Source organism: Pagrus major, chromosome 18 (assembly GCF_040436345.1).
Source record: "Pagrus major chromosome 18, Pma_NU_1.0".
Classification (NCBI taxonomy): Eukaryota; Metazoa; Chordata; class Actinopteri; order Spariformes; family Sparidae; genus Pagrus; species Pagrus major.
The window spans coordinates 17,713,890-17,739,488 of NC_133232.1; the positions used below are offsets into that span (position 1 = coordinate 17,713,890).

The 25,599-nt window shown below is 39.0% G+C and overlaps 1 protein-coding gene across 1 annotated transcript in view; it reads left to right on the forward strand.

Moving 5' to 3' along the window:
• pigg (phosphatidylinositol glycan anchor biosynthesis class G (EMM blood group)) overlaps positions 1-24,039 on the forward strand; it is a 71,024-nt gene extending 46,985 nt beyond the window's left edge. Inside the window, exons 11-13 of the mRNA XM_073486317.1 lie at positions 11,581-11,890; positions 16,590-16,753; positions 23,566-24,039. Of these exons, the coding sequence (XP_073342418.1) occupies positions 11,581-11,890; positions 16,590-16,753; positions 23,566-23,788 (697 nt within the window). The 3' untranslated portion in view covers positions 23,789-24,039. The remainder of the gene's footprint in view (positions 1-11,580; positions 11,891-16,589; positions 16,754-23,565) is intronic.
• Positions 24,040-25,599: the final 1,560 nt, after the last annotated feature.

Sequence of the window (25,599 nt, forward strand, 5' to 3'; positions counted from 1 at the left end):
CAGATGCATTAAAACCCCTGTGGTTTGTTCCTGAGGGTATGAATCTCCTCTCCTACAGCCTCAAACCTTAATCTAGCATATTAGGTCCATAATCACACTCGCTTTGCACAGCATATGATAAAACAGTTCATGTGCTGCACAAACCTTCAGTGTCCTGTGCATTTGAGACAATTTATGTGTCCTTGAAGTCAACCTGAATAAAGAAAACCTGTTAAATATGTGTTCTTGAGGATTGATGCTTCTTTACCTTGTATGCATCTAATCCTTACGCGCAATCTTTATGTAATAGCTGTAGTTACTTGTCCAAAATGAAAGAAAATCGACAATCTTGCAGCTGCTAAGTGTGGTCATTTTTCATCCTGCAGACTGTAGGAGTTATCTGCTACTAACCCCGTCAGAAAATAATGAGTGTGCTGGGCTGCACACACTTCTCCTGTCTAGTTTTCCTGACCTCCCTTCATCTAAAACCAGTACCTGGCCTTCCCTAACCTTTCCTGTTCTCCTTGGCAGTCTCTCCTACTTGCTCACCTAATTAAAAGCTCACCCTCTCACCTTTACCCATACAAAGACACCTGACTGAAGCCATGCACGGACCTCCGGCTCCTTTTTTGAAGAATAGTATGATTGACGAGGTTGACAGTTGACCCAGTCCATCAGCCTTTTTCTTCAGACCTCAACAAGTTGATCATTACGGTGCTCCGCCCTATGGATGTATTTTAGGCTTAGTCCAGATTACTTAGCAAAGTTCTGTATAAAGCAGAGACAAACTTCAGTCTTGGGCCCCATAACATGCAGTCCAGCTCCGGTGCTGTATTTTGATTGCTGGGCAAGGAGAAGCTATATTTGTGTAATTGCACTAGATGTTGCCTCCAACTTCTGAATTGTTGGAATCAAATAATGTGGATAATTTCCCCTGGGTCTGATTTGTTTTGGTTTGTTATTTCTGAACCACCATATAGACAAATTTATGTTTATTTTAGATGCAACTTCAGAGCAGTTTTGTCTTTCTGAAATGTAAAAAGACAGAAATGTTGCATTTTTTTCACTGTTGTGTGTTTTCCTTCACCGCCTAATGTGAGTGTAAACAGGAATGACTTTGTATAATGACCCTTTTTCAAGTCTGGTCTTCCTGGGCTACTCTGTGTGTGTGTTTTATCAGAGTAAAGCCCCCTGACAACTGCCCACTTTCCTCCTCGCCTTCCCTTTTGTGCCAACTGCCTAATTGCGCTGTTGCATCTTTCAAAATGGCTAATGGGGCTGGGAACAGCCAACGCCGCTCACTTTAAACGGTTCAAAGAGTTACTTGAATTGATGCCGCTGTGGATACAGTTTGTCTCTCTCTTTCTGTTTTTCTCTCTGTCGCACAAACCCTTCCTCATCAGAAATTAGCCTAAAAATAGACAGCAAGTCAAAGTAAAGACATGGCAAACATGTACTTTGCATTATTTTTATTTAGTTAGATATTGAGAGATCACAGTTTAGGATCCAAGCTATAAAAATCTATAAAGATACAATAAAGATAATATAAAAGATGAACAAGTGCTCCAAAAGGAAGTAGCTCAACATCAAAGCAGCCGGCCGAGGGCCAAGCCTGTCTGTGCCTGTATACATCATAGCCAAAGTTTTCTGCCATCTCCATCCTCCTTCTTAGCATTTATGGCACATGTTTTACCAAACATGAAGGCAGGAGAAGCGTTTATAATGTTCATGTTTTCATCTGTGTTTGTATGTGCTGCGCACCTGCACAAAGCATGACCCATTTTTAGCGCGCACTGCTACATGTAGAAAGGGGCTGTTGTGCAGGTTCCCAATTTAAAAATATTCATGCATACCGATCCCGCTTAAAAATGGAAATATATTCAAACTCGTCTCAAAACACCTGTGAACCCCTGCCACACACACACACAAACAAACACACACACACACACACACACACACTGACAGACACACAAAATTCAGTTTTATTACCCATGAGGTAAACCATTTTATAACCCTGTTTCAAAGGCAGTCTGTGTTGATACAATAAATCAGTGGTACATTTAACAAATCATTATCCTCCACTGACTTCAAAGCAAAGTTCATAAAAGTGCTTATGTGTGTGCTTTATCTTTCTAAATCACGCTACTGTTTCAGAAAGATTTTTTTTTTAGTCTAACATAAAGATAAAAAAGAAACACTCGCCGGCAGCAGAGCAGATATTGATCTCGTGGCTTGTTGTGTAATTAGATGCTTTGTCCGTAACCATTGTTTTAAAGTCTGCCACTTTGTCCCACAGAAGGCCCACGGCTCAGACAAAGTGTTCAGGCCCTCTTTATTCTCAGCCGTCTGCCTCAAAGCCGTCCTCTGGCAGTGAATTACCTGTTTTGGCTGATTTACTGTAAGTGTTAGCCTGATGCAGGTGATTGATGATGGGCATATACCAAACATGTTGCGGGGATTGGATGTAGTCTTACCTGTTCTTATTCACCAGCGCTTGTTTCCAAGGTAACATGAATCCAGACAGCTCCTCTGGACTACAGCTTGACAGGCTTCTATTTTCTGTCCACTGTTACTACAATTAACTTAACGAGACACAGCAAATACGATCAGATTTAACTGGGCAAGAAATGCAGAGGATTCTCCTTGAAAAAACTTTCAGATCTTTAGTTTTTTCTCAATAACATTATATATTCATGGATAAATAAATAAAAATCAAAGTTTAAGGTTTTTAAAAACATATTGGTATTACATATAGAGTCAATACTTAGAAAACTCAACTAATCTGCTCTGTCACAACTGTGTGAGTGTGCTTTGATCAACACAAGCAAACAACTCCACCGCTGTTTTCAGTTCTTTTGATCCAAGCATTGCTCAGTTTTGATTGGTGCATGGGCTGTGTTCATGGCATGTCTGCTGCTTTCTGCTAACAATCACACAATGCGATGTGTTGCATTTATAGATGCCAAAATTACAGTCATGCAAAATGACGATTATTCATAAAAGTCAGGTATCTCAAATTACTGCTGACTGAACTACTGAGCATCTATCATAATGGGAATGTTGAATGCGGGAGTAATTTCAGAAAAAACGCCTGTGACAACAGCTCGGCCCACCTCAAACTAGTGAGAATTAGATTGTGGATCTGGCCGCATCTTTCTGTCTAAACCTGACTGAGTCCGAGAGAGTACTAAATAAGCCCGACCCCAACTTGACAGACATTCTGTTGTTTTTACATCCGCACTTGAGCCTGATGCAGTTAATGGAAGCTGAATGAATGTATTCTGCCTGAAAAGTAAGAAAGTTGTCATCTAATATCACTTCTTTTTACACTATGTTTATTTTTATGTTATATTTTCACTGAAAGAGCTTGAAAGCATCATGTCAACTGATGTCACCAAACATGACCCAAACCCAGTAATCATTTCTAAATTTTTATCCCGAACCATGCTGAAGTAAGAAGATCACATGCAACATATGCACAAATCTCTAATGTTGAATAATCAAAACTATTCTAACTTTGGCAGAAAATTATATGTTCATGTAGGAACCTGTCCCTAAACAGTAGGGATGCAACAATATTCAATATTTTATCGAACCACTCAATACGCCCTGTTACGGCCCCGCCGTTACGTCCCGGCGCGGGTGAGTCTGTGTTTATCCCCTGTATCTCTAGGTGTGGCTGCCAGCTGGGGACGTGCGGCAGGTGACGTTAGGTTCAATACACAAAGGCAAACAATACAATACAATACAGTACAATACTACAATAATGTTTGCTGTTTAACTTGATTGGATACTGCATATGTTTTTTATGGAAGGCAATTAAGATAAGTGTTACATTTTTATAATAAGGTTTGTGGTTTGACTATATCTGCTTTTAATTATTTTTACATGCAATATTGCCTTTGCTAGTGTGAGTAGTTTTATATTAAGATATCGAAACCGTACCGTTACTGTGGCCCAAAAACTGTGATGCATACCAAACTGTGGAAAACTCTACCGTTGCATCCCTACTAAACAGTAATAAGTTGTTTGCAGTTGGTCTTTAAAGGAGACCTATAATGCTTTTTCAGTTTTTTTCCTTTTCTTCAGTGTGTTATGACTTCAGGTCAAAGTCTACACAAAAAACACTGCTCCTGAAATGCCTGAAACGACTCGTCGGTAGTCCCCGTTTAATTCTGTGACTTTGTGACATCACACTACATCACAGAGTCACACATTGGCATAATTTATGCCGAGCAACTAGTTCAGCAGGTAAGAATTAATCTAGCACGCCTGCTCAGTTGTTGTTAGTGGTGCTGGGTTAGGCATGTGTGAGCTGACCAATCAGAGGAGACTGGGTATTCAGGAGGGAGGCCTTAAAGAGACAGGAGCTAAAACAGAGTGTTTCAGACAGAGGGGGAATACAGAGCTGCAGCACTGGACAGTACGAGAAAACTGACATGTTTCTGAGCATTAAAGCATGTAAAACTATTCTAGTAGTAACCCAAAATAAAATGATGAACCGCAAAATGAGCATAATAGTCATTTTCTAGCGTAGACTTCCCTGACTAGATATACTTCAATCCACTGATTAATGAATACATCTGGGACACAGTATTACTGTATCTACTTTAATGACTGTTTAATGAGTGCCTCGTCTTATTAATCTGATAGTGACACTCTTTGGGAAGACTTAGATTTTAGGGGTGTAGTTCTCACAAGTCCACAAGTAATCTCAACAAATGATGCCAAAAATAACAAAATGCACTCTTAGCATTGTTATTTCTGATAAATGTTGCTCTGCTGGAAGACACAGCTGAACACAATTATTCCAACAACTTTGACCTTTTCTTTCTTTCTCGTTACTGTACTGGAATAAGACTTAGCTCGCTGTGATCCCGGTCTCTGCTCGGTGGTCTGAACTACAGCACGCCGAAGGACAAATAGAGGACTTTTACAAACTCTTTCATACTAAACAACAATAACATATCTGAGGAGGGTTGATAGGATTAACATTAAATAATAATGACTCAACAAATACACTGGCTGTAGTCTTGATTAGAACAAAAATGTCCCTCTAGACTGGCGCTCCAAGATGCTTTGCACACACACACACACACACACACACACACACACACACAGCATCATTAATCCAGCATTTGCCAGTTATATTCTGCTTCTTAAATTGGCTATTAGCTTCCTTATATCTCTCTATTGGGGATCATGACTTTATTGTTTATGTCTATTACAAACCACTGTGCTTCAAGTGGATAGGATGAGAGGACTTGAGTGGTTGCAGGACTTGTTTAGTGTTGTTGCATTTCCTGTTATGTAGAGTTGGATGGAAATCATAGATTGCATAATACCCCTTTAGCTAAAAGACCAGTCTAATTTAAGTAAGGGCTGGAGAAGTAGAAGAATCTGATGTGCTCTGTGATATACTATAATCAGGAGGCACTTAAAATAACTACAGACACCTTTGAGGTGAAATGACATAAACAACAAATAGCCTTTACTGCTCAGACAAGGAGGGCTTGTGCTTTCTGCCCTGAAAATGTCAAAGCAAACAAGATTTCCTTTCAGCCTTCAGAATTTTGCATGCCTCAGTGTTGAGGGAAGTGTTTATTGTTTCAGACTGATGTGGATTAGCGGTGCAGTCTTTGAGTTAGATGCAGAGGTTTCAGAAGGGAAGGCGTCTTTTAATATCCCACACGTAAATCTCATGGGTTTCCCCTCCTGCTTCCTTTGTGTAAAGCATAGTTGTAAGATAACAGCCACATGAAGCGCATAATACAATACTTTTTTGTGAAGCACAAACATGTAGCCACAGAAAAGATTAGTTTGTAATTCTCTCAATTTTTCCACCTTGCACACGAGTTGGCGAGTAAGCCCGGCAGCTCAAACCCATCAATGTCCTCGCATAAAATCAAATCCAGGCCAGGATTTTCCACTTTTCCGTTGCATAAAATAATGATGAATACAATCCCCGCCACATTGTTAGGGGAGTTGTGAATAATAAAGACTCCTGCTGTAGAGAGCATATTACTCTGCTCCTTCCCTCTATTGGAACAGGTTTCCATAAAACTCACTGATTAATAATACATGTCCAATACTTGCTAAACTCCTTCAGGGTCAGCTATTATCCTGTAGTGCTTCTGCAGCTTTGACTGCATCCTGCTGCAAAAAGAGATGTCCCTTTACTCTGAGGTAGCCTTCGACCGAGAGGAAGCAGGTTTCCGATGTCATGCTTGTGAACAGAAGATTTTCTAAATGTGAATATGGCTTTTGAGCCCTTGCAGATTGGAAATGTTTCCAGAGGCTGCTTTAAATCAATGTTAGATATGATTCTGAATATCTTGGTGTGCGGTGGTCAATAGGTGAATTTATAAAAATGTTTTATTGTGGTTCTCTTCGTTTTTGCAGAGAATACAATTAAAAGCTTCAGTTTCCTCAGGGTGTAACTCCTTGAAAATCCAGTAGCTCCCTCAACTTCATTAGTGCTCAGTGCTCTTTATTTCCACTCCATCCATTATAAAATAGAATAAAACAACTTACCGTTGCCGTGGCGTGTACCACTCTTTTGTTTTCTATTTTTTGTGTTGTTGAGGCTATTTACTCTTTCTTGGGTAAATAATATTAATGAATTTAAGTTAATTAAAGAGCAGATTTGATGGGGAAAAAATGCTTTTCATTTAAGTTTGTGTGGATAAGAGCATATGCTGAATGCCTGAAATGGAAATTAGACTCAAAGTAATTTGCCTTCATAATCGAAAGCACTTTTCCCTTAAAGCTTCAATTTGGGACTTTTTGAGCATATGAATTATTGATAGTTGAAAAAGGATTTTTGTGGAGTAAGCCTTTTAGAAGGAGCCTTATGGAAACTTTCTTTGACCTTGTAGTAGCTTCAGACTTTAGACCCACACTCGCTGTTGTAGGGGTATAAATTACAGACTTTGCCTATCTTTAAATCTGTATTTAATCCTGCTGACATGAATTCAAAGCTTACATTGTTTACATCCATTGAGGGTGGAACCTCCTGTTTTCTAAACATGTTACATAAATTGTCCCGAGAAAAAGAGGTGAAAGCAACATAATGTAACCTTTTTCACCTTGAAATAACAGCTTCAAAATCATGTTGATGGTTCAGTGTCTTGTAATAGGGTGAATAGTGTCTCTGTCTCAGCCACTCAGCCCCCCATCACTTGTTTCTGCACTATGTAACTTCAGTGAGAGGGTAGGATCACAGCGTTACATACATGTTAACTTCAACATACAAGTTTTCAACACATAACATTGTTATGACGTAATGAGTTTTGTTTGTAGTTAGCACCTACATTACGTCGTAAACTGGCACTTTAGGATAACAAAATAGAGATTTTTTTTAAAAAAACGCTTTCTAAAGTGCAGATTTTTCAAAACTTTAAATTTTGTGTTTTCATGTGTTCATGTAAAATGGAGAATTTGGGAAATGATGACATCATCAACTCAATTGACCCATCCCCATTGTTGTTTCCTGTGAAAACAAGAGCATGCTCCTAAAACAACAACGGCGGACTTCTGGTTTGCTTGCGCTTGGTTAGCACCCATGTAAGTTCTTTGTCAGCACTGCTTGGTCTTATTACAGTTTAACTTGGCGGTCAAGGGTCATTTTAATTAAATAGAATAACCTCATAATAAAAGATTCATAATAGAACCAGATGGTGAACGCAAACATATCGCCTATTCTTTTCTGATGAGAATTGCTCGCCTTCTGCATACGCCAACATTTTTTTTTCCAGCTTCAGGGTTTACTTCCTGATCATGCAGCCCACTGAATGTACACAATCAAGTTTCTCCTACTGGAGTTCCTGCTCGGCTCATAGACTATAAAATGCACTGATGTCACAAATTTAACAATCGCTTTTCTCGGCACAAGAAAAGTTTTACAAATATAAATCTCCATGGATCAAAAACTGATAATAGAAAGAGTCATAATTGACTTTGTTTGCAGTTTAAGGTGTCCTGTCAACAGTTTTACTGACGTCTCAGTTATAATGACGCTATGGGAAAATGCAGTGTTGCCCAGTGATAAGTGTCCACTGGACAAATTGGAAGCAAGGCCGAGCAGTGCCCTCGTATCCAGGTGTATGAACATGTGAACATTCTGAGCATGAATGTGTTCATGCTCTCTATTCATGCTCAGAATGTTCTTCTCTGATGTTTGATGCATCGTTGGTGTAAATTGTATTGCCACCTACTGGTTCAGCTTGTTTGTTTTAGAGTTTGGAAACATTTTTGTTTTCTGTGCACTGAGATAGTTTGTGAAACGAAGGTCATGTGGACAGATTTTTTTTTAAAATGTGAGAGAATAACATCTCTTTAGAAGAATATCTGTATATCTGTGTAGTCCACATTCACCAGAAAAGAGAACTAGAAAGACAAACAGTATAAATGACAAAACTGAAGCAGGCAGAAAGTTGGCCCGGTACGTAAAACAAAAATAAGAGTGAGCCATGGCTCTGAATAGAGTTCTGTCTGACTTTAGATAGATATTGATTCAATAACTCATAAATATTCACAAGTATAGCAAACAAAAACCATTGTAGGCAGTTCAAGGTGCTTCACAGGGGCATAGCAATGCATTAAAAATAAGACATTAGGAAATGATAAAATTGCATTTAAAAGGCAAGAAAGAGAACAATAGAAAAACAAATTTACAAAAAACAAAGTTAACAAGTTAAAGAAAAAGGTCATGAATCTAATAATTGGAAAGCCACAGCATACAGTAATGTTTTCAGCTCTGATTTGACAGTTTCAGCAGACCTCAGGTATTTAGGAAGCTTGTTCCACAGGTGGAGAGTATAGAAACTAAACGCCGCTTCACCTTGCTTGGTTTTGATCCTGGGAACACTGAGTAAACCTGGCCCAGATGACCTGAGGGGTCTGGATGCTTTGTAACATACAAGTAGATCAGAGTTGTGTTTTATAACTGAGCTCCCTTTAAAAGTTTGGCAGTTTAATTTAGCCTTAAGGCCCTTACACAGCCATAGTCCACTCACACGTGTGTGTACAGACTATGCTTTATTGATATCGCCCTCACTTTCATATTAGATTTGATGCACTTGATAGGGCAGGGCAACTTACTGTACCTTGCTGTCATTCCGATTGGTCCGCAGAGTTTTGTGATTACTCCCAGCATAGCTCCACCGACCTTCAATTGACAGGAGGTCTAATCAGCCAGAGTGATTGATACATGTTACAGGCAAAACTAAATATGAGCAACCCCCTTTTCAATATTGGATTTGAACACATAATAAAGCATTTTGTATCATTTTGTCTCATGAGTTCTATTTTCCTCCACTTACTACTGATGTAAACAATCAAATTGTTGTCTCTAATTGTTACTTACTCTTCAATTGTAGATTCACAGCAGGATTGAATCCCGTGGCTTGATTTTTGGCAGCTACCATTTTGCTTACATTTGTATTCTGTATGAGTAAAAGTAAAAGTACGTTTTCTGCCTTCCTAACATTCACATTTTTCCACTTGTTTCCACAGTGCTCCATGGTATCCTTAGTTGGTCTTTGCTTGTTACCTAATTTATTTTATCATTCACTGTACATTTTAATGCCACTGGCAATAGCTGTGGCACTGAACACAAACACTATCACAGGAATGTCTTGAGGGAATTTTCTACATATTTGGCACAAATGTCCACCTTGACTGAAGGATGAACTGATTAGAGCTTGGTGGTCGAGGGTCACTGTCACCTCACATCCGTCCATCACATCTTCGTGAACGGGCTATTTGAAGAAGGCTTCGACTCAAAGATGAACCGACTAGATTTGTGATGGTCAAAGGTTGCTGTGACCTCACAAAACACATTTAGGCCGTAACTCAATAATTCATATGCTAGGTATAACAAAATTTCACACACATTTATAATAGGATAAAATGATGAAGTGATGACATTTTAGATCCAAACGGTCAAAGATCAACTCCACTTTGACATCATAATGTCTGGCAGAAAAACTTCTCTGGTCATTATTCAACACCATCACTCAGGAACAGAAGTGGAGATTGGATACTGAATTGGTGATACTAATCTTTGGAGCCACCTTGAAACTGGTACTTAAACAGGTATTCTTTGCTGCCAAGTTGAAAAATGTGTGTGAAGAATCCACATTTTAGAATTTGTAGTTTCTTGTGTTCAGTCAGAATCAGCTTAATTGGCCAAACATGTATAAAATGAGTCTGGACTGACATGGATGTAAACTGCAACTCAACTGCTGTGTAGAGGTGTACAACTGTGAGGTGGTAATTCTTGTTTATCGCAATCGTTCAAAAAAAAATCTACACATAGCACCTGTAACATGTGGATCCTATTAATCTAGAGGCAAATAATCCCCTAAGATACCAATAATAGTGGAATTTGGCCCATCTCCAAGATCTGTGGGACCTCCTTTACTTGATTATGTTAGGCTAGAAAACAATGCAGGCTATGTGTTGTGATCAGCACTGTCATAAATGCAACATTGTGGTCTATACAAATGAAAACAGTGGGAGTCTTTGATGTCCAGTGGCAGGAGTCTTGTGACTGTGGCTATACTCAGTAATTAATGACAAAAGGAAATTACTCCTCTGAAGGTTTTTAGTATTCCAAGTCGGCTGTTGTAAAAATCTCTCCGTGACCTTCAGGAGTCGTCTGTACACTGGGTTGTTTCACTGCCACTCTTCTTATCCTTTATAACCTCAGGTACTGCTTACAAAAAAAAGATCATTTTGAAATGAGTAGCAGCTGAAAAACATCATGTGACCCTAAAATGAACTGACAATATGGTAATATTAGTGATGCAGAAAGCACAACGGACAGGGTGATGGGTGTGAGAGAGTCTGTTTTCCTCAGGCAAGTCATTCTGTCTTCCAGTCTCTTACCTTTAATTATTAATGTTACATTGACACACTGCATACTGAAAGAATGAAGGGTTATGTGTTACAGAAATATAAGAAATACTGTCTGACAAGAGAAAGAGAGATGGAATTAATGAAGTAGTGAATTCTGAAAACCTATTTTAACAAAGAGTCTGAGTGAAACATGCTGGAACCACAGGTATGTTAGACTGAAGATCATTAGCTCTCATATTAGATAATGTCTGTAGTTAAATGCTTTTTCTGTAATTAATGTTAATGAATGACTCTTATGATGATGAGTCACTCAGTGAACTATTGTTTGTTTGAGCTTTTTCCATTTTCAGTATCACAGAGATGACATGAATCTGGTTGGTTGTTGACTTACTGTCTTCTGTTCAAAGATATTGTCGGCTTTATTCTCTGTTGCATTTGATTTATTAAGATTGTTGTTTTACTTCACTGTTTGACAGGATTGGTGTCACCCTTTTTTGATAAAAAGCATTTTTCTTTGATCATTCAGTATATAAAGTTTGAATCAATTAATTGTACGTTTACCTCTGCATATTTAATGGCTGAAATGCATGAAAAAGTACAGCAAGACTGCCAGAATCCACCTCCCAGAGTCACTTACCACAATTACTTGAAAACTGAATGCAGAGTTTTTTTTAGAGAAAAATCAATACTGGCTTCCTGCAAATGCAAAAATGACACTCTGTAATCTTTCTCTTTTAGGGGAACAGTGGAGGCGCGCTTTGTTTATGTCTTCGTTTTGGGCATCCTCTTCACGGGCACCAAGGACTTGTTGCGGTCCCAGATCATCACAGCAGATGCCAAGTTGAAGAGCAGGGGATTATGGGAGATTTACAGTGGCTTGGTTTTGTTGGTTTCCCTGTTGTTTCGTGCTCACAACCTGCCAGTCCTCTGCTGCTGCCTGTTGATCCAGACGCTCATGGCTCAGTTCATCTGGAAGAGGCTTCACTATGACGCCGCCCAAACCACCATCATGCATTACTGGTTCGGTCAGGCCTTCTTTTACTTTCAGGTAAGCAACAATAAAAATGTCAGTAATAACAAGGATTAACAGCCACTTTGTCTGTTAAGTAATACTGTGTGTCGCACAGTGTAAGGTGTCTAAAATAATGTAAAATCTGTACGTTTTTGAATTGTGTTAACATGAAAATATTTTGCTTTTTATTTCTCAAATTGTTGTGTTTGACATGCCAATTTATGCCACGAACCTATCCCAAACTAGAGAAGTTAGAAAACTGGAGAACTAGAGTCTGAAATGGAGGAAGCTATCATATCGTGTTAGCTGTTTTGCAGCACCCACTTTTGTTTTAATCCCTCTTGGTTTAAAGGAGACTTATTATGCTTTTTATACGTTTTTTTTTTCTCCTGCATGTAAAAGATGTTGTAAATTGAAAAGCCCAAAGTCTGCACCAACAGGAGCTCCTCTCTCCCACAGAAAACACTGCTCCTGAAACGCCTCGTCAGTAGTCCCGCCTTTAATTCCGTGACTTCATCACACTATGTCATATTTGCATAATTTATGCCTATATTCACCCTCGAGGTGAAGCTAACTTGAAGCTGAAAACCGTACAGAGCCAACCAGAGACACGGTTAGAAGTGCTGACTAATCAGAGCAGACTAGGTATTCAGGAGGGGGGCCTTAAAGAGACAGGAGCTCAGATAAAGCATTTTAGCACTGGACAGTATGAGAAAGTATTAAGTGTTTTTTTGCACATTAAAGCATGTAAACCAATCCTAGTTGTAACCCTAAATTGAATTATAAACCTAAAAATGAGCATAATATGTCTCCTTCAGTGGTTTCAATAAATAAAGGAATTGTTTTCAGTTATCTGATAAGAGTGAACAGTACAAATACATCTTTTGGATAAATTGTGAACATATTGTCCTTTTAGCAACAAAGCTGGCTAACTGACAGTTGGCAGGCTCTGTTGCCTAAGTAACAGTTAACCAGTTGGTTAGCTCAGAGAGCTTTTTTCCACTCTCTGTAATAAAACGATGTACAATCCTGAGAGAAAAATACCATCGGGCAGTAAATGTCAGAGTGCAGAGAAAATAAAAAAGGCGCTTGGGGAGCTATTGTGACCAATAAGAGCCAGCAGGTTCTCAGCTTGCTAGTGTGTTAGAGTTGAGCTTGCCAGTACAGCAGTTTACCAACTACGTCACTTCAAAAGAAGACATATTTCAGAAAGACGTACAGATTAATTTTAATGTGCCACTCTGGTGTGACTGGGCCTTGAAAAACCTTTCTAACCTCAAACAGCTGAGACTGTGGTTGTACTGGACAACCTCCTGGTGAGCAACTGTGTGAGGGCCTAGATGAAAAAGAGCTGCTCTCAGCTGCTCTCTCTTCCTGAATAGATAAAGGTTTAAAAAGCTTTATTGCAGCCGTGGACAGTAGTGATTGTTTTGAGTTACTATTTGTCTCTTCAGAGTCAGAGCTGCTGACTTCCCCAAATTAACTCTGATTGTAGTCCAGACCAGATGACCTGCTGTCAATCTTTTAAATAAGCCTTGCAGTTAAAAAAACAATTATCAAACCATTACCAGTTTACTAATTACAACTATTACACAAACTGCAATACCTATTGGTGCTGTAGCCAGGGGCAGAGAAAATTTGTATCAGAGCCAAAATCCCAAGTTCCTTTTAACTATACAAGGAACTTTAGGGAACAACAAAACAGTAAGGAAGGTTTTCTTGTCTGATTGTAAGAGACATCTAATTTCACACTGTGACACAGAGTGTAACAACATTTAGGAGAGCTATCACCACTGATAAAGTGTTTGATACTGTAATAGGTGCAGTTCTGGGCAGAGGAAGTGTTTGTTTGTAAATTACATTACTTTCACCCAGCACTGGCATAAAGGTGAGGCAGACTAGTTGTTTGATGTGAATGTGTTTGGAGCTACAAATGTGTTGGATTTGATCCTCTCCTTTTGGTTTCACCTCCACACAGGACAGATGTTTGGTTAGCAGATATGTATTGTTGTCAACAGCAAACTTCTTCATTGCTAACAATTTAATAACCGTCATCACCCTTGGGTCATTAATACTTTGATGGGCTCGGGAATAGACCGCCACCAGACAATTTTCAGTGTAGGCGCCCAGGCATGTAATTACAGACCTTTTGAGTAATGACGTTCTCAACGAAGCTGTAACCATAATGGATCTGTAAAGCAGCGACATATGTGATTTAAATTTGCTGCTCTGAAACAAAAAGTGGTGTCACGCAGAGCAATCAAAATTATGTTGAATTAAAATCTAATCAGTTCAGTTACAGCTGATCAGTGAGCTGTGGCCTGCACATTGATCAGAGTTGTAAGATATTAATGTGGAGTGCAGAAACTTAGTTGCATTTTCAGTTTTGTTTTCAGACGCTTTATTATACATTTTGGCAGACAGTTGTTTTGAAGTGTCCTTGTTTTTCTGGCAACCAAACATACAGAAACACAAGAGGATTATGGGAAATATTCCAGGTAACCTCTGATGCTTGCTTGTGTCACAAAACAAGTTAAATCACATCACATGATGAATTAACTGTCTCACAGGAGACATTTTGGCCGTCTGCATTTAGCTGTCAGGATCATTTGGGCTGATGGACGAGTCAGACTTTGCAGTGGATTTTCTTTGGATTTATCACTGTCCCAAAACCAGATGGTCAGAGAAGGAGCACTACAGTGTTTGTTCTTCAGAAATGAGCCAGTTTGTGCAAATATTGCCACACAATGGGTCACCTTAAGGGTATGAATGTGATGTAAAGTAAACATACAAGTTACTGTAGATAAGCTTTTCATAACGCTATCTTTAAAAAGCACAAATTTAAAATGGGTCTGTGTATTGGCTACATGTGAACAGATTGTAACATGATGTGAAAAATGAGACCTTCTCCGTCTCTCTCGGTTGCTTGTACAAGCCTGTGGGCGATTTGTTTCAGTTGTTTAATGCTGCTGGACTGTGATTTTCTTTGTAAAGCGCTCGGGTTCGATTTTCCCCAACAGCCCAAAGGGTTTGTGACGGGGTTTCATTCACGTTCTCAAGTGCCTCGTCTCAGTGCCTCTCTCCACTACGCTAACAGAGCAACACTAGCTAACGTTAATTTAGAAATTGAGTCCGCTAACACAAACTAGCGACCGGCTTCCAGCACAACAGAGGAGTTCCACAGAGCCCTTTTAATCATACAGATTTAGAAGAGGAACAAAGTAATTGTTTCAAAAGCCTTTGTTTAGCTGCTATACAGCTACCTACTCAAAGAGAAGAACTTTCAGTACTTACATAGCCTTACAAACTGATTGCAGGGCTGTCATGAGCCTGTAGCATATGATGTGACACATCAGACAGACATCAGCCACTGCTATCAGATGTTGAGATGATAAATCGGTACATCTATAGTTTTAAGACCTCTGTATTCGGACTTCCCTCACTCTCATGACAGTTGTTCTGACAGTTACTTTTGTCTGAAATTAAACCATAAAGCATTCTTGCACTTTTGTTTTTTATTATATGATATATTTGTTGTTGGTGCAGAATGACGCTACTTACATAAAGATCACAGCAGGATTTCAGCAAGACAGCAGGCAGAAAATATCCATATGCATAGCCTGCTCTCTGATATTCGCTGTGTGTTTGTTTAAATCGGAGCCAGCTGCTAATGTTCTCATCCTCTGTGATCAGAGATGTCTGCACAGAAGGAAAATAAACCACTACCCGTCGTGTTGCTGGTTATGGATCATCACTGTATTCACATTTAACCGGAAAGACATCCTTGATCTCTGCCAATTCCCAGAGACTTTTCCTCTCCATATGTGTGTGCATGTACAGGGTGGAGCTTGCATGCCGCAGCCTAACGATCACAATGAATATTTTAAGTAATAATCACTTGTTATGCGCAGGGAAACTGAATTTGTTAAGCAAAACACTTGCAGAATGAAACACTGTAAATAATCCAGTTGGATCTTGGTAGGAAGAGACGTGAGCAGATGTGACAGTGTTTCTCTGAGCTGCTGCTCAGGTTGACTGATGTGTCTGAATGCTGCATCTCAGGCGTGAACAAGACGCAGCTGATTTTAATAAACTGTTTTAAATGAACTTAATAAAGTGCCACCTGGAAATTGTATAAAGAACTTGAGCAGTCAAAATTGGACATGTTTTTTTTTTTCTTGTCTTTTTTTGTTGTTGTTTGTTTTTTGAATACTGATTTACAGTAAGGTAAGGCTAAAAATATTTCAGTAATATGTTGAGATTCACCAGAGTTAAGGAGCATTTCTGGTCAAACTTCTGAGCAGGAAAAAAATGAATTTAAAAATGGTTAAAAAAGTTATATTATTTTCAGTGCTATTCCAGGCGTATTTGGATTGGTACAGGTTTATGATACACCAGAAATACACTGTTTTTAAAAACCAAATTGTGCGTGCAGGCACATGCACATATGCACAATTAAACAGTAGCCTGAGTGGCTCTAACAAGAGTCCAGCTTCAGACAGAAAGCTGTGTGCTGCTCTGATCAGGGACTGGAAATCACAAACAACTGTGCCGCTGGGAAGTCGCCAGAAGCTCCAAGTAATGATGATAAAGCAAAGGGCTAGTTCTTGAGAGCTTTGAAATGCTTACAAAGCTTCACCCACGGATCTTTGTGTACTCATTTTGTCTGTATACATGATAAGTTATTCCTGTGCCCATGGCGGTGCTAAAATAAGCTTTCTTTGTGCTCCTGCAGGGCAATTCCAACAACATTGCCACCGTCGACATTTCTGTCGGGTTCGTTGGATTGGAAAGTTACGTAGAAGCACCGGCCATCTTCTTAACGGCCCTGAGCACTTACGCGGGGCCCCTGCTCTGGGCGTGTCACCTCGTCTGCTACCTCAGCTCACAGAGAGACAGGTAAGTGTCAGAAATGGTGTTATGCTGATCTTTATTTACAATAACCTGTAAGCTGCCCATCAATCTAAGTGTGTTAAAATATACACGCTACCAGAGAAGTTGACATAGTTTGCTATAAGTGATGTATAAACAGTCAAAGCTGGAGTGCCGGACTTTTACATATAAGTGAGTGTTGGTTACATTCAAGCCGTTGCTGAAGTGGAGTTTTTAAATCTGGAGTGAATTTCCCACACTGGCACACTGGTAGTGATGTGTTTTACATCAGCCTGCAAAGATGAGCACGTTGACAATGTTTGTGTTATTACTGTCACTAAGAGTAATTACTATGAACTAAATTAGAGTTAACAGATACTCATAAGTAGCCTAAAGTGATGAAAAACTGTTTTGAAATAATTAGCTAAAAGTAGTTATTGAAAAAACAGTTACAGTAGTTAGCTAAGGATTATCAATAAACATTTAATAAGTGTTAGCCAAAGGTTAGGCCTGATAATGAACAGTTGTAAAACTCCAAGTTAGATTCCAATACTGGATTATTGGAGACGATGCTGATACTGATAATGGGGAGTGAAACATTCTGATATCAATATATTGGTCAATATTATTATTTACACAGAATATACACATAAACACATATATTTTGCAAGGATGATGTTTAAAGAAAAAATTTTCACATTGGCAAAAATCGGACAACATTTACACCGATATCTGTGACAGCCAATACTGGCCAATGATATTGGCCAATTGTGATACCAGTCGGGCGCTACTCAAAGTTGTAGAAGTATGGATTTCAACTTGATCAAGGCAACTCAAACACTGACAATTTGATAAAAACAGAATTCTAACTTAAATTATTAATAGTTTTAAATTACATCAAGTTTTTAATCCATTTTTAAGAATAGATTTGGAAAATTACTGTTGGTGCTGATGAAGGGTTACTTCAGCTAATCAGATGGGACTACAGCGGTTATCATTCAAATGTTTGGAACTGCTGATCTATTGTAAATTTTGTTTAAACAAGTTGCTACCTTCAACTTTTATTTTAACCACCTGGGCCAGCAAAGCATCATCACTTCTATAGTCACTTTTCAGTGTTGGTTGTTTTTATCCTTTTTCCTTCTGAATCCTGTCTGTGGGCGGGACAGTATAGGTGCACAGGAATATTCTGTTAATTGGTTTACTCATGGAAACAAGGAGACTTGCTTGCCGGGTATCAAAGATGCATGTAAACAGCTTAACCTGCGTAAGACCTTAACTGGAGAGAGGCCAGTAGCTGTGTTGCTGTATGTGTGTGAACACAGCCAATAAGTACAGCTTCACCTCAGCATGAGTTCCCTGGGCAGTGCTGAGTGATGAGGCCTGTGGCTGCAACAGCTGCCCTGCTGATGGAGCCAAAACTCAAATGCTCTTTTAATGTAGACAGAGGATGGTGTATGTGGAAGGAGTTTGTATAACCTGCCGATGTTGTTTAAATGCCAGTAGTGGAAATGCATGGATATACCTATAGCTGCAGAGTTGTGATAAAAAGTTACTTCTTTATATCAAAAAAGTTTTAATTTTGTCAGCACAAAGGTCCCATAGAAATTAAACTGCAGGTGGTGTAGGTACCATGCATGATTTATATTCTTCATAATCTTTGATCGCACATTTGAATGTAATGTGTTTAACATTTCAGTCGTCCAGACAGTTCTACTCATCTCAGATTTTTTGTGCTGCTCGCAGCAGAGCCTAGGAATGATGACGTTGATCTTTATGTCCAACCAACACTATGGTCCACAGCTCCTGACTGGTCTGCCATGAAATTTTGTGGACTTTAAAGGTCCTCAGAGAATAACTCTCTGATATTGGTGACCTCCCAACCTTTGATTTAGCGCTACCATGAGGTAAAAATGTCACGGTGACCAAACATTTGATCATTTGATCCATGACAAGATGTTGCCAAACCTCCATCCATTAAATTCTCACCATCATCTACCCAAAATATCCACTTTAAAACAGATATATTAAAATGTACTTGGCTTATTAAAGACATCTTGACATATTTTTTTCCTGTAGCACCACAAGCAAGGAAAACAATTCTTTGACTGCCCTAAACGTAAAGGGGTTACAAATGAAAAGTGAAACCATGCTGAGAATGAAGCCATATCACGGCTAAGTAAGCTAGCAGATCACCGGTAAGAAACATGACAGAATCCCGTTTACAGTAGCAGAAAAAGGTAACTTTACAGCCACCAGATGCAAATGTATTGTGTATAAGTTCAAATTGGTGCCTTAAATGGTACTTCTGACCAAACTAAATTAAAATGCAGCTCAAGCATTGATTTATTTACCTGTGAATCAAAACTGCAACAACAACTCAAGCAGGCAATAAATTGTATTTAGACTGACTGATCTGCCCACAAGCAGACCATTATGAGAGGTGATGATGGAACCTCTTTCACTGTGGTCTTACCCTCTGAATAGCCAAATCGCTTTTATGTTGTTTTGTCTGCTTGAGTGCTGCAATTAAGGTGCGGGCAGATTGATTGCTAAAGTATTGACGCTAATGATACTAATACTAATGATACAGTCTTCTTTTGATTATCCTAGTCCTATCCTATCACATGTGAGCTCTACGGAAGCCTAAAATGGCCGTGCTTGCAGTTATTTTTTTAATAACTTTATCTCGAGATCATGAGTTAATTATTTTGTTCTCGAGATAACAGAGCTTGTTTTCTCGTGATGACAGGTTAATTTATCTCAGGGAAAAACAAAAGGCAGATTTGTCGCGATAACGAGATAATTTATCACCAGAAAACGACTTAAGATTCATATAAGTGGACTATGACATACACACAAGAATGTTTTCCCTTGTGATTTGATTTAAAGTATTGACGTAAAGGTTTATTATTGTAAGAGAGGCTTACATACATTAGTAAATTTAAGGCGAAAGTCCACTAACCAACCAAAAGAAATCTCAGTGGCACAGGGGAACTGGAAAATAAACACATACTGGTGGATGTTTGAATGGTATACTAAGGTATGTATATAAATAAGTAACACTATTTTACAGTCTGAACAGTTGATCAATAATGGGTGCTCCTTCATCTGACATTTTCAGTTTAAAACATTGCTTTAGTTGTCAAGATGCCATCTCTGCATGCTGGCATAGCCCTCCTGATCTCTGATAAACATTATCATAAGAGGAAGCGATGCCCCCTCGAGCTAATGTCACATTAAATCCTTCTTGTAAACATTGCATCCTGCATTACAATGCAGGATACACGACCATCCTTTCTTGTTGTTATAATTCAAAACGTGGTGCTTTCCCCCAGAATCCCCACCTGGAATATGCACTCAGGCAATGAAATGAATGTGATAAATGAAAGTCTAAAATAGCCTCACGTACGGTAGCTCATTCAGGATTCATTCTGCTGCACCATCAGCAGCCCGACCACAAGGCAAGTACTGGAAATGGACCTTGATCAATATCTTTTCAGCGGGTCTCCCCTGACACACTCCAGTTCTACTTAGAGCAGCCTCATAATTTGAGGAGAACGTTTTATTGTTTTAGTGCACATAACGTCACTGTAATAAACCTTCTAAAGCGACCAGTCAGAGGAGACCCATCCACACAGCTTTATTTTCATCATTAAAGCTGTCTCTAAAAAGTCAGATATTCTGACATAAATACAAGTTGAAATAAGCATATTCAGGTCCGACTATTTTCACTGTGGACTTGATTTCTAAGAAGCTGCATTGCCGCTTTGTAATTACCTTTGTTGAGAGCTGTAAAAAAGCTGAAGGGGAGATGGTGACAGACAGTTGATCTTTTGTGTAACTTGCTGTTTTGTGAAATAAAAGTTGGAACAGTCTGAAATATAATCTACTGTAATAAATGTAATGTAATGTAGCCTTCCATCAGACTCATATTACAGTGGTTTGGTGCAGGATGTCCAGCGGGGAGATCTGCCTCGGTCAGTGCTTCGGTTAATCTTCATTTTGCACATGTAAATAACACACACTGTGTTATTTTGCAAATTTATGGCAGATTTTCTTAGTGTTAGAAACAGGCCATCTTTCTTCTTCTTTCCTATGTTTGTTATATGGTTTTCACTTTTCTAACCACACACTGTATGAATGAAATAAATCTTAAGTCGAGCTAAGCTTTTTTTATCACCTCATCATTTATAAAACTGTAAATTAGAGACAGTGCCATACATATCACACATCTTCCTCCACTGAGAGAATTAAGTCACTGGCAGGATTTTTACACAGACTGACTGTTTACCCCTGTTAACCCACCTGAGAGGTCGCACATGTTGCGAATGTTTTAGTAGCTCTACGATGTCGGACACAGAAAACAAACTTAAGCAGTTTAAAAAAAAACAGCTGCTCTGTGTAATTCAATGTTAGTTAAAGAGCTTAACCTTGATGCTGATTGCTGATGCACGGCAGAATTTTTTTTTTTACGAACTGAGTATTATTTCATGATGCTCAAAACCATTTTCCTCCAGGTTATCATGATATTATACTCAACAGTGTCATTTCTCTTCATCTTGGGACATGGTGACTCTGCTAGTCACAGATTTATGAATGGCTCCATTAGAGCATCACATGCAATCAGAAGTCCACAGTTTGAGAACTTTTCCTCAAAAAAGCAATTATATGTGACATTTTGGCCATTTTTTGCGTTTTCACCTTTGTTTTCCCGTCCAAATCAGTGATTAGACAACTGTGTTAAGCTGGGCATTTGTTATAAAGGGACAGTGCACTTACTTTTCTCATCGACAGTTGTACAACTTCCTTTGTGGCTCTGAAAGAAACACTACCATCAAAATGAGGCCTTGGTATTTGAAAGACCTGGACATTTACTAGGCAGGGAGGATATAAAGGTATAATATGCAGGAATTCAGCATTAAAATGACTAGACCTTTATTCAATATTTTGTTATGTTGTGTATTTACATTATCCCAAATGTTTCCAACAATGTCCAAACCAGAGAAATCAACAAGTTTAATCAAGGTAACGGTGCATTTCATTTGGATGCCCATAGGAAAGTCAGCAAAGGGGACTAAACTTATCATGTGTGTTTATTTGTTACTCAGTGTTTATCCATCCTAAACAGCCAGATAACCTTATTGTACATTAGTTGTAAGCTAACATTATCAAGCAACAGCATACACTGAGATACGTGTGTGTCTGTGTGTTTAAATTCAGGTCAACTGTCAGTGGACTCAGCACTCACCAGAAACTCCAGTCTTCTCTCTTTTTTGAATGAAGCGCAGGAATGAAGATAGATCGACCTTTTAATCCCAAAAGTTAAAAAGTAATCTCTGAGCACTGTGATGTATTTTCTGAAATATTCAGTCACGTTCACTGTCTTCCTTTGTCACACCTTCGTATATCATCTCGACCTAATGAGATGCACTGATACCTTGAATAAAATCATTATTTCTCTGGGATTTAACATCCTTTTTTTTGACGTTTTAATGCAGAATTGTTACATATTATATCTTAAATGAAAAACCCTATTCAGTTGCATAATGGGAAGAGGGGATCGACCGATATGTTTTATCTGTACATACATGTTTCATACAATTTACTCAAGTACTGTACTGTACTGGCTACTTTGTACTTCCACTCCACTACATTTATTTGATAACTTTAGTTACTAGTAACTTTGCAGATACAGATTATTCAGTGTTGACAGGCTATTAATTATGATATGTAACCAATCAGATAGTGTTGTGGTTGGGACATTAAGTGAGACCACAGACAAAGAGAGGACCCTGATAATCAGCCAGGCCGATAATTGGTCTATACCTAAAGGGAAGTGAGCTTTACCCATACTATGGACTAAAAGTCGGGATATTGTGGCTCTGCTGTAAAAAATGTGACCCTGTTTCTCATCCTAACGAACTACCACACATCTCCAGAATGTGATTGGTGGCTGAAACGATGCCCAAAGCCTCAAAAACAAGACTGAGTTTCTAAAACACTGGAAGTTTTCTTTAACTCTTAGCACTTTTGGACAGTAGTAATAATGTTCCATCAAATATGTTTGACTCTGAAGGCAGCATAGCAACAGATCCATAGCTTTTCTTTTCCCTGTGTGTCTCAGTATTGAAGTGTTGCATTCAAAAAGAAGCTCATTATATGACACATTTGTGCCTATGCGGATCTTCATAGAAATCGACATTGTGTGTTTGTGTGTACATGTTTGTGTGTGTCTTTGTGTGATTAACTGGCCTTTGATTGATTTTCCACCTCCAAACTGGACTACCTCCCATGTCTCCTACTTCTCTTGTCTTGGGAAAAGGCTTGAAGTTTCCTCCCCCTCAGCTGGGACTCTGCCTGTTTGAATGAGCACGATCCCTGTACTGATTCATGCGTGTTTTTCACTGCGTCAGAGATGAAGTCTCTGTGTATATGTGTGTGCTTGGTTTTACATCATCACCTCTTAATCTCCTCACTGCACCCCCCTCCCATCATGCAGGTTTTAAAGTCATTAACTTCTTTATCAGAATTTGCCAGCAATCCGTATTATTTTGAGGAGATAATGGGATCAGACTCTTCTCCTGGGTACATGCGTAAGGTAAAAACTCCAAAATGTGAAAACGTAGCTGTTGTTTCGAATCCTCAGGCGATCTGCAGCTTTACTGATTTGACATCATCTTTGAGAAAACATAAAGCAGCTCAGGATGACCTTGGTTCACATGTGAACTTTTTTCTGTGTGGCTCAACAGGAAGTTTGCCTATTACTCGCAGCAGAAAAACGCTTTGCTCTCCGCAGTGCTTTCCTCCTCTCTGATGAATCCTTTTCCTCTCTGCAGGAGCCCGGTTGCAGTCGGCCATGGCTGCTACTGTTTGGCCCTACTGCGGTCTGTGCCAGCCGCAGCATACATTGTGCTGGTAACTGTTCTGCGGTACCATCTCTTCATATGGAGTGTCTTTTCACCCAAACTACTGTACGAGTCCATGCACCTGCTGCTGACTGCAGGAGTCTGTCTCATCTTCAACACAATGGAGCAAAGCCACAGTCCCAGTAAGTCTTAGGGAGCCAAAGACGAACATGTTCCCTGACGTCAAACAGTCGGACACAGTCTCTTTATAGTGCGTGTGAGACTTTCAGACTGATACACACTACAATATGCTTACCCTCACTCTGTAGTATGCTGATCTGTTCACAATATGTGAAAAGATGCTTCAGACATGGTTCTTCCTCTGGACGTTTGGTTTGCAAAGAAATAGTTTGAGAATAAACTTATAATGTATTTTTAAGCAGTCTATTTAAATATTTCACTCTTTCTGAGGAGTCAATGTTTCCAGATGAATAAAAGTGGAATGACTTAAAAAAGCTTTTTGAAAGAAAAACTTTTTTTATATATATATATAAAGGTATATTACCTCAGGGACAGGTGTACAGTGAGTTTGATGTTTTGGCTGCATGTTTAATTGAATGACTTTGATGTGTAGTGTGGAGAACAACATGTGCTAATGTTGAATTGAATGTCAACATGTGATGTTTGGGAGCTGAACTCCTTTGATAACGACCTGCACTCTCAGAGGTGTTTTCACTCATTTGGCTGATTACAACTTCAAAGTTGCAGCTGGGCAGTAACATGGTCACCAGAGAAAAAAAAAACACAGGTGTTACTGATAAAATTAATGATGGCTGAGTTCCATTTAGCTGCTACAGTTTTAGGGTCCTGATACAGAGAGCTGAAGTCACGGCTCTTCTGGTCGACCTCACGGGACCTTATTTCGTAAAAACATCGTACAGTAGTCGATGGGGAGAGGCAAATACATTTTTGATCCCTTTTGAGTTTTGCCATGAATCACACATATGATGTTTATCAATTAAAAAGATACATTTTCAAGTCAATGAAGTTGCTGTTTGTCGTAAAGATAGCAAAATATCATCTAGTTTTGTGTTCCCGGTCAGTGAACTACATCTTCACAGTCAACACACGTCACCAACACCAACATGGCCGCTGTCTCGGCACAGAAAAACTACTTACAAAAGGTGTGAAAGGAGAGTTGGACAGTTCTGTGAGCTGCTAATATACAGGAGCAACTTTACAATGTTTAAGTTACAGGTTTTGGTGACAACATCACTAATGCGACTGTTGACTGCGTAGTCTTTAAGATTATGTATTTTCACTATTTGTATTTTCATTTGTCTTATTTCATTAGTGTTTTTGACAAAATGTGACTTTCTTCACTTGGAAATTATCTTTTAAATTGACAAACATCATATGTGTGATTCATGGCAAACTCAAAGGAGATCTAAAATGTATTTGTCTCTCCCCATTGACTACTGTACAATGTTTTTTTTTGGAAATAAGGTCCCATGAGGTCCACCTGAAGAGGCACAACATCGGCTCTCTATTGCACATGCTGTCTTACTGTCACACCATCGGTAATGTCAGCAACGTTTGTGTTTCTCCTGCTCTGACTGGTCAATCTGTCTGCTGTGAAGAAAGGTCTAAGCACTAATTATTAAGGTTTAAGTTGTCCTGGCCTAACAGGTTCAACAAAGCTAGACCTCAATCAAGCAGAGTCTGCAGCTGCCCACACAGTCCAGAGCAGAGATCTAATCAGGCAGCAGTGAAAACACCTGTGTGGGTGTAACATGGAGACATGGGTTTAAATGTGGAGGTTTTAAAGACATCTGTTTCTCTTCAGAACATTTTCAATATGCTGGTAAAATATTGTTATTTTCTTCCTTCTCTTTTTCACTCTAAACCCTCCATTTACCGGGGACACTTTGAAAATGACTCAGACTAAGCTGCTTTAGATATCTTTCTGGGTAAGTTAACAAACACATGCTCCATTCCAAATCGCTTACTTTTAGTACGTACTGC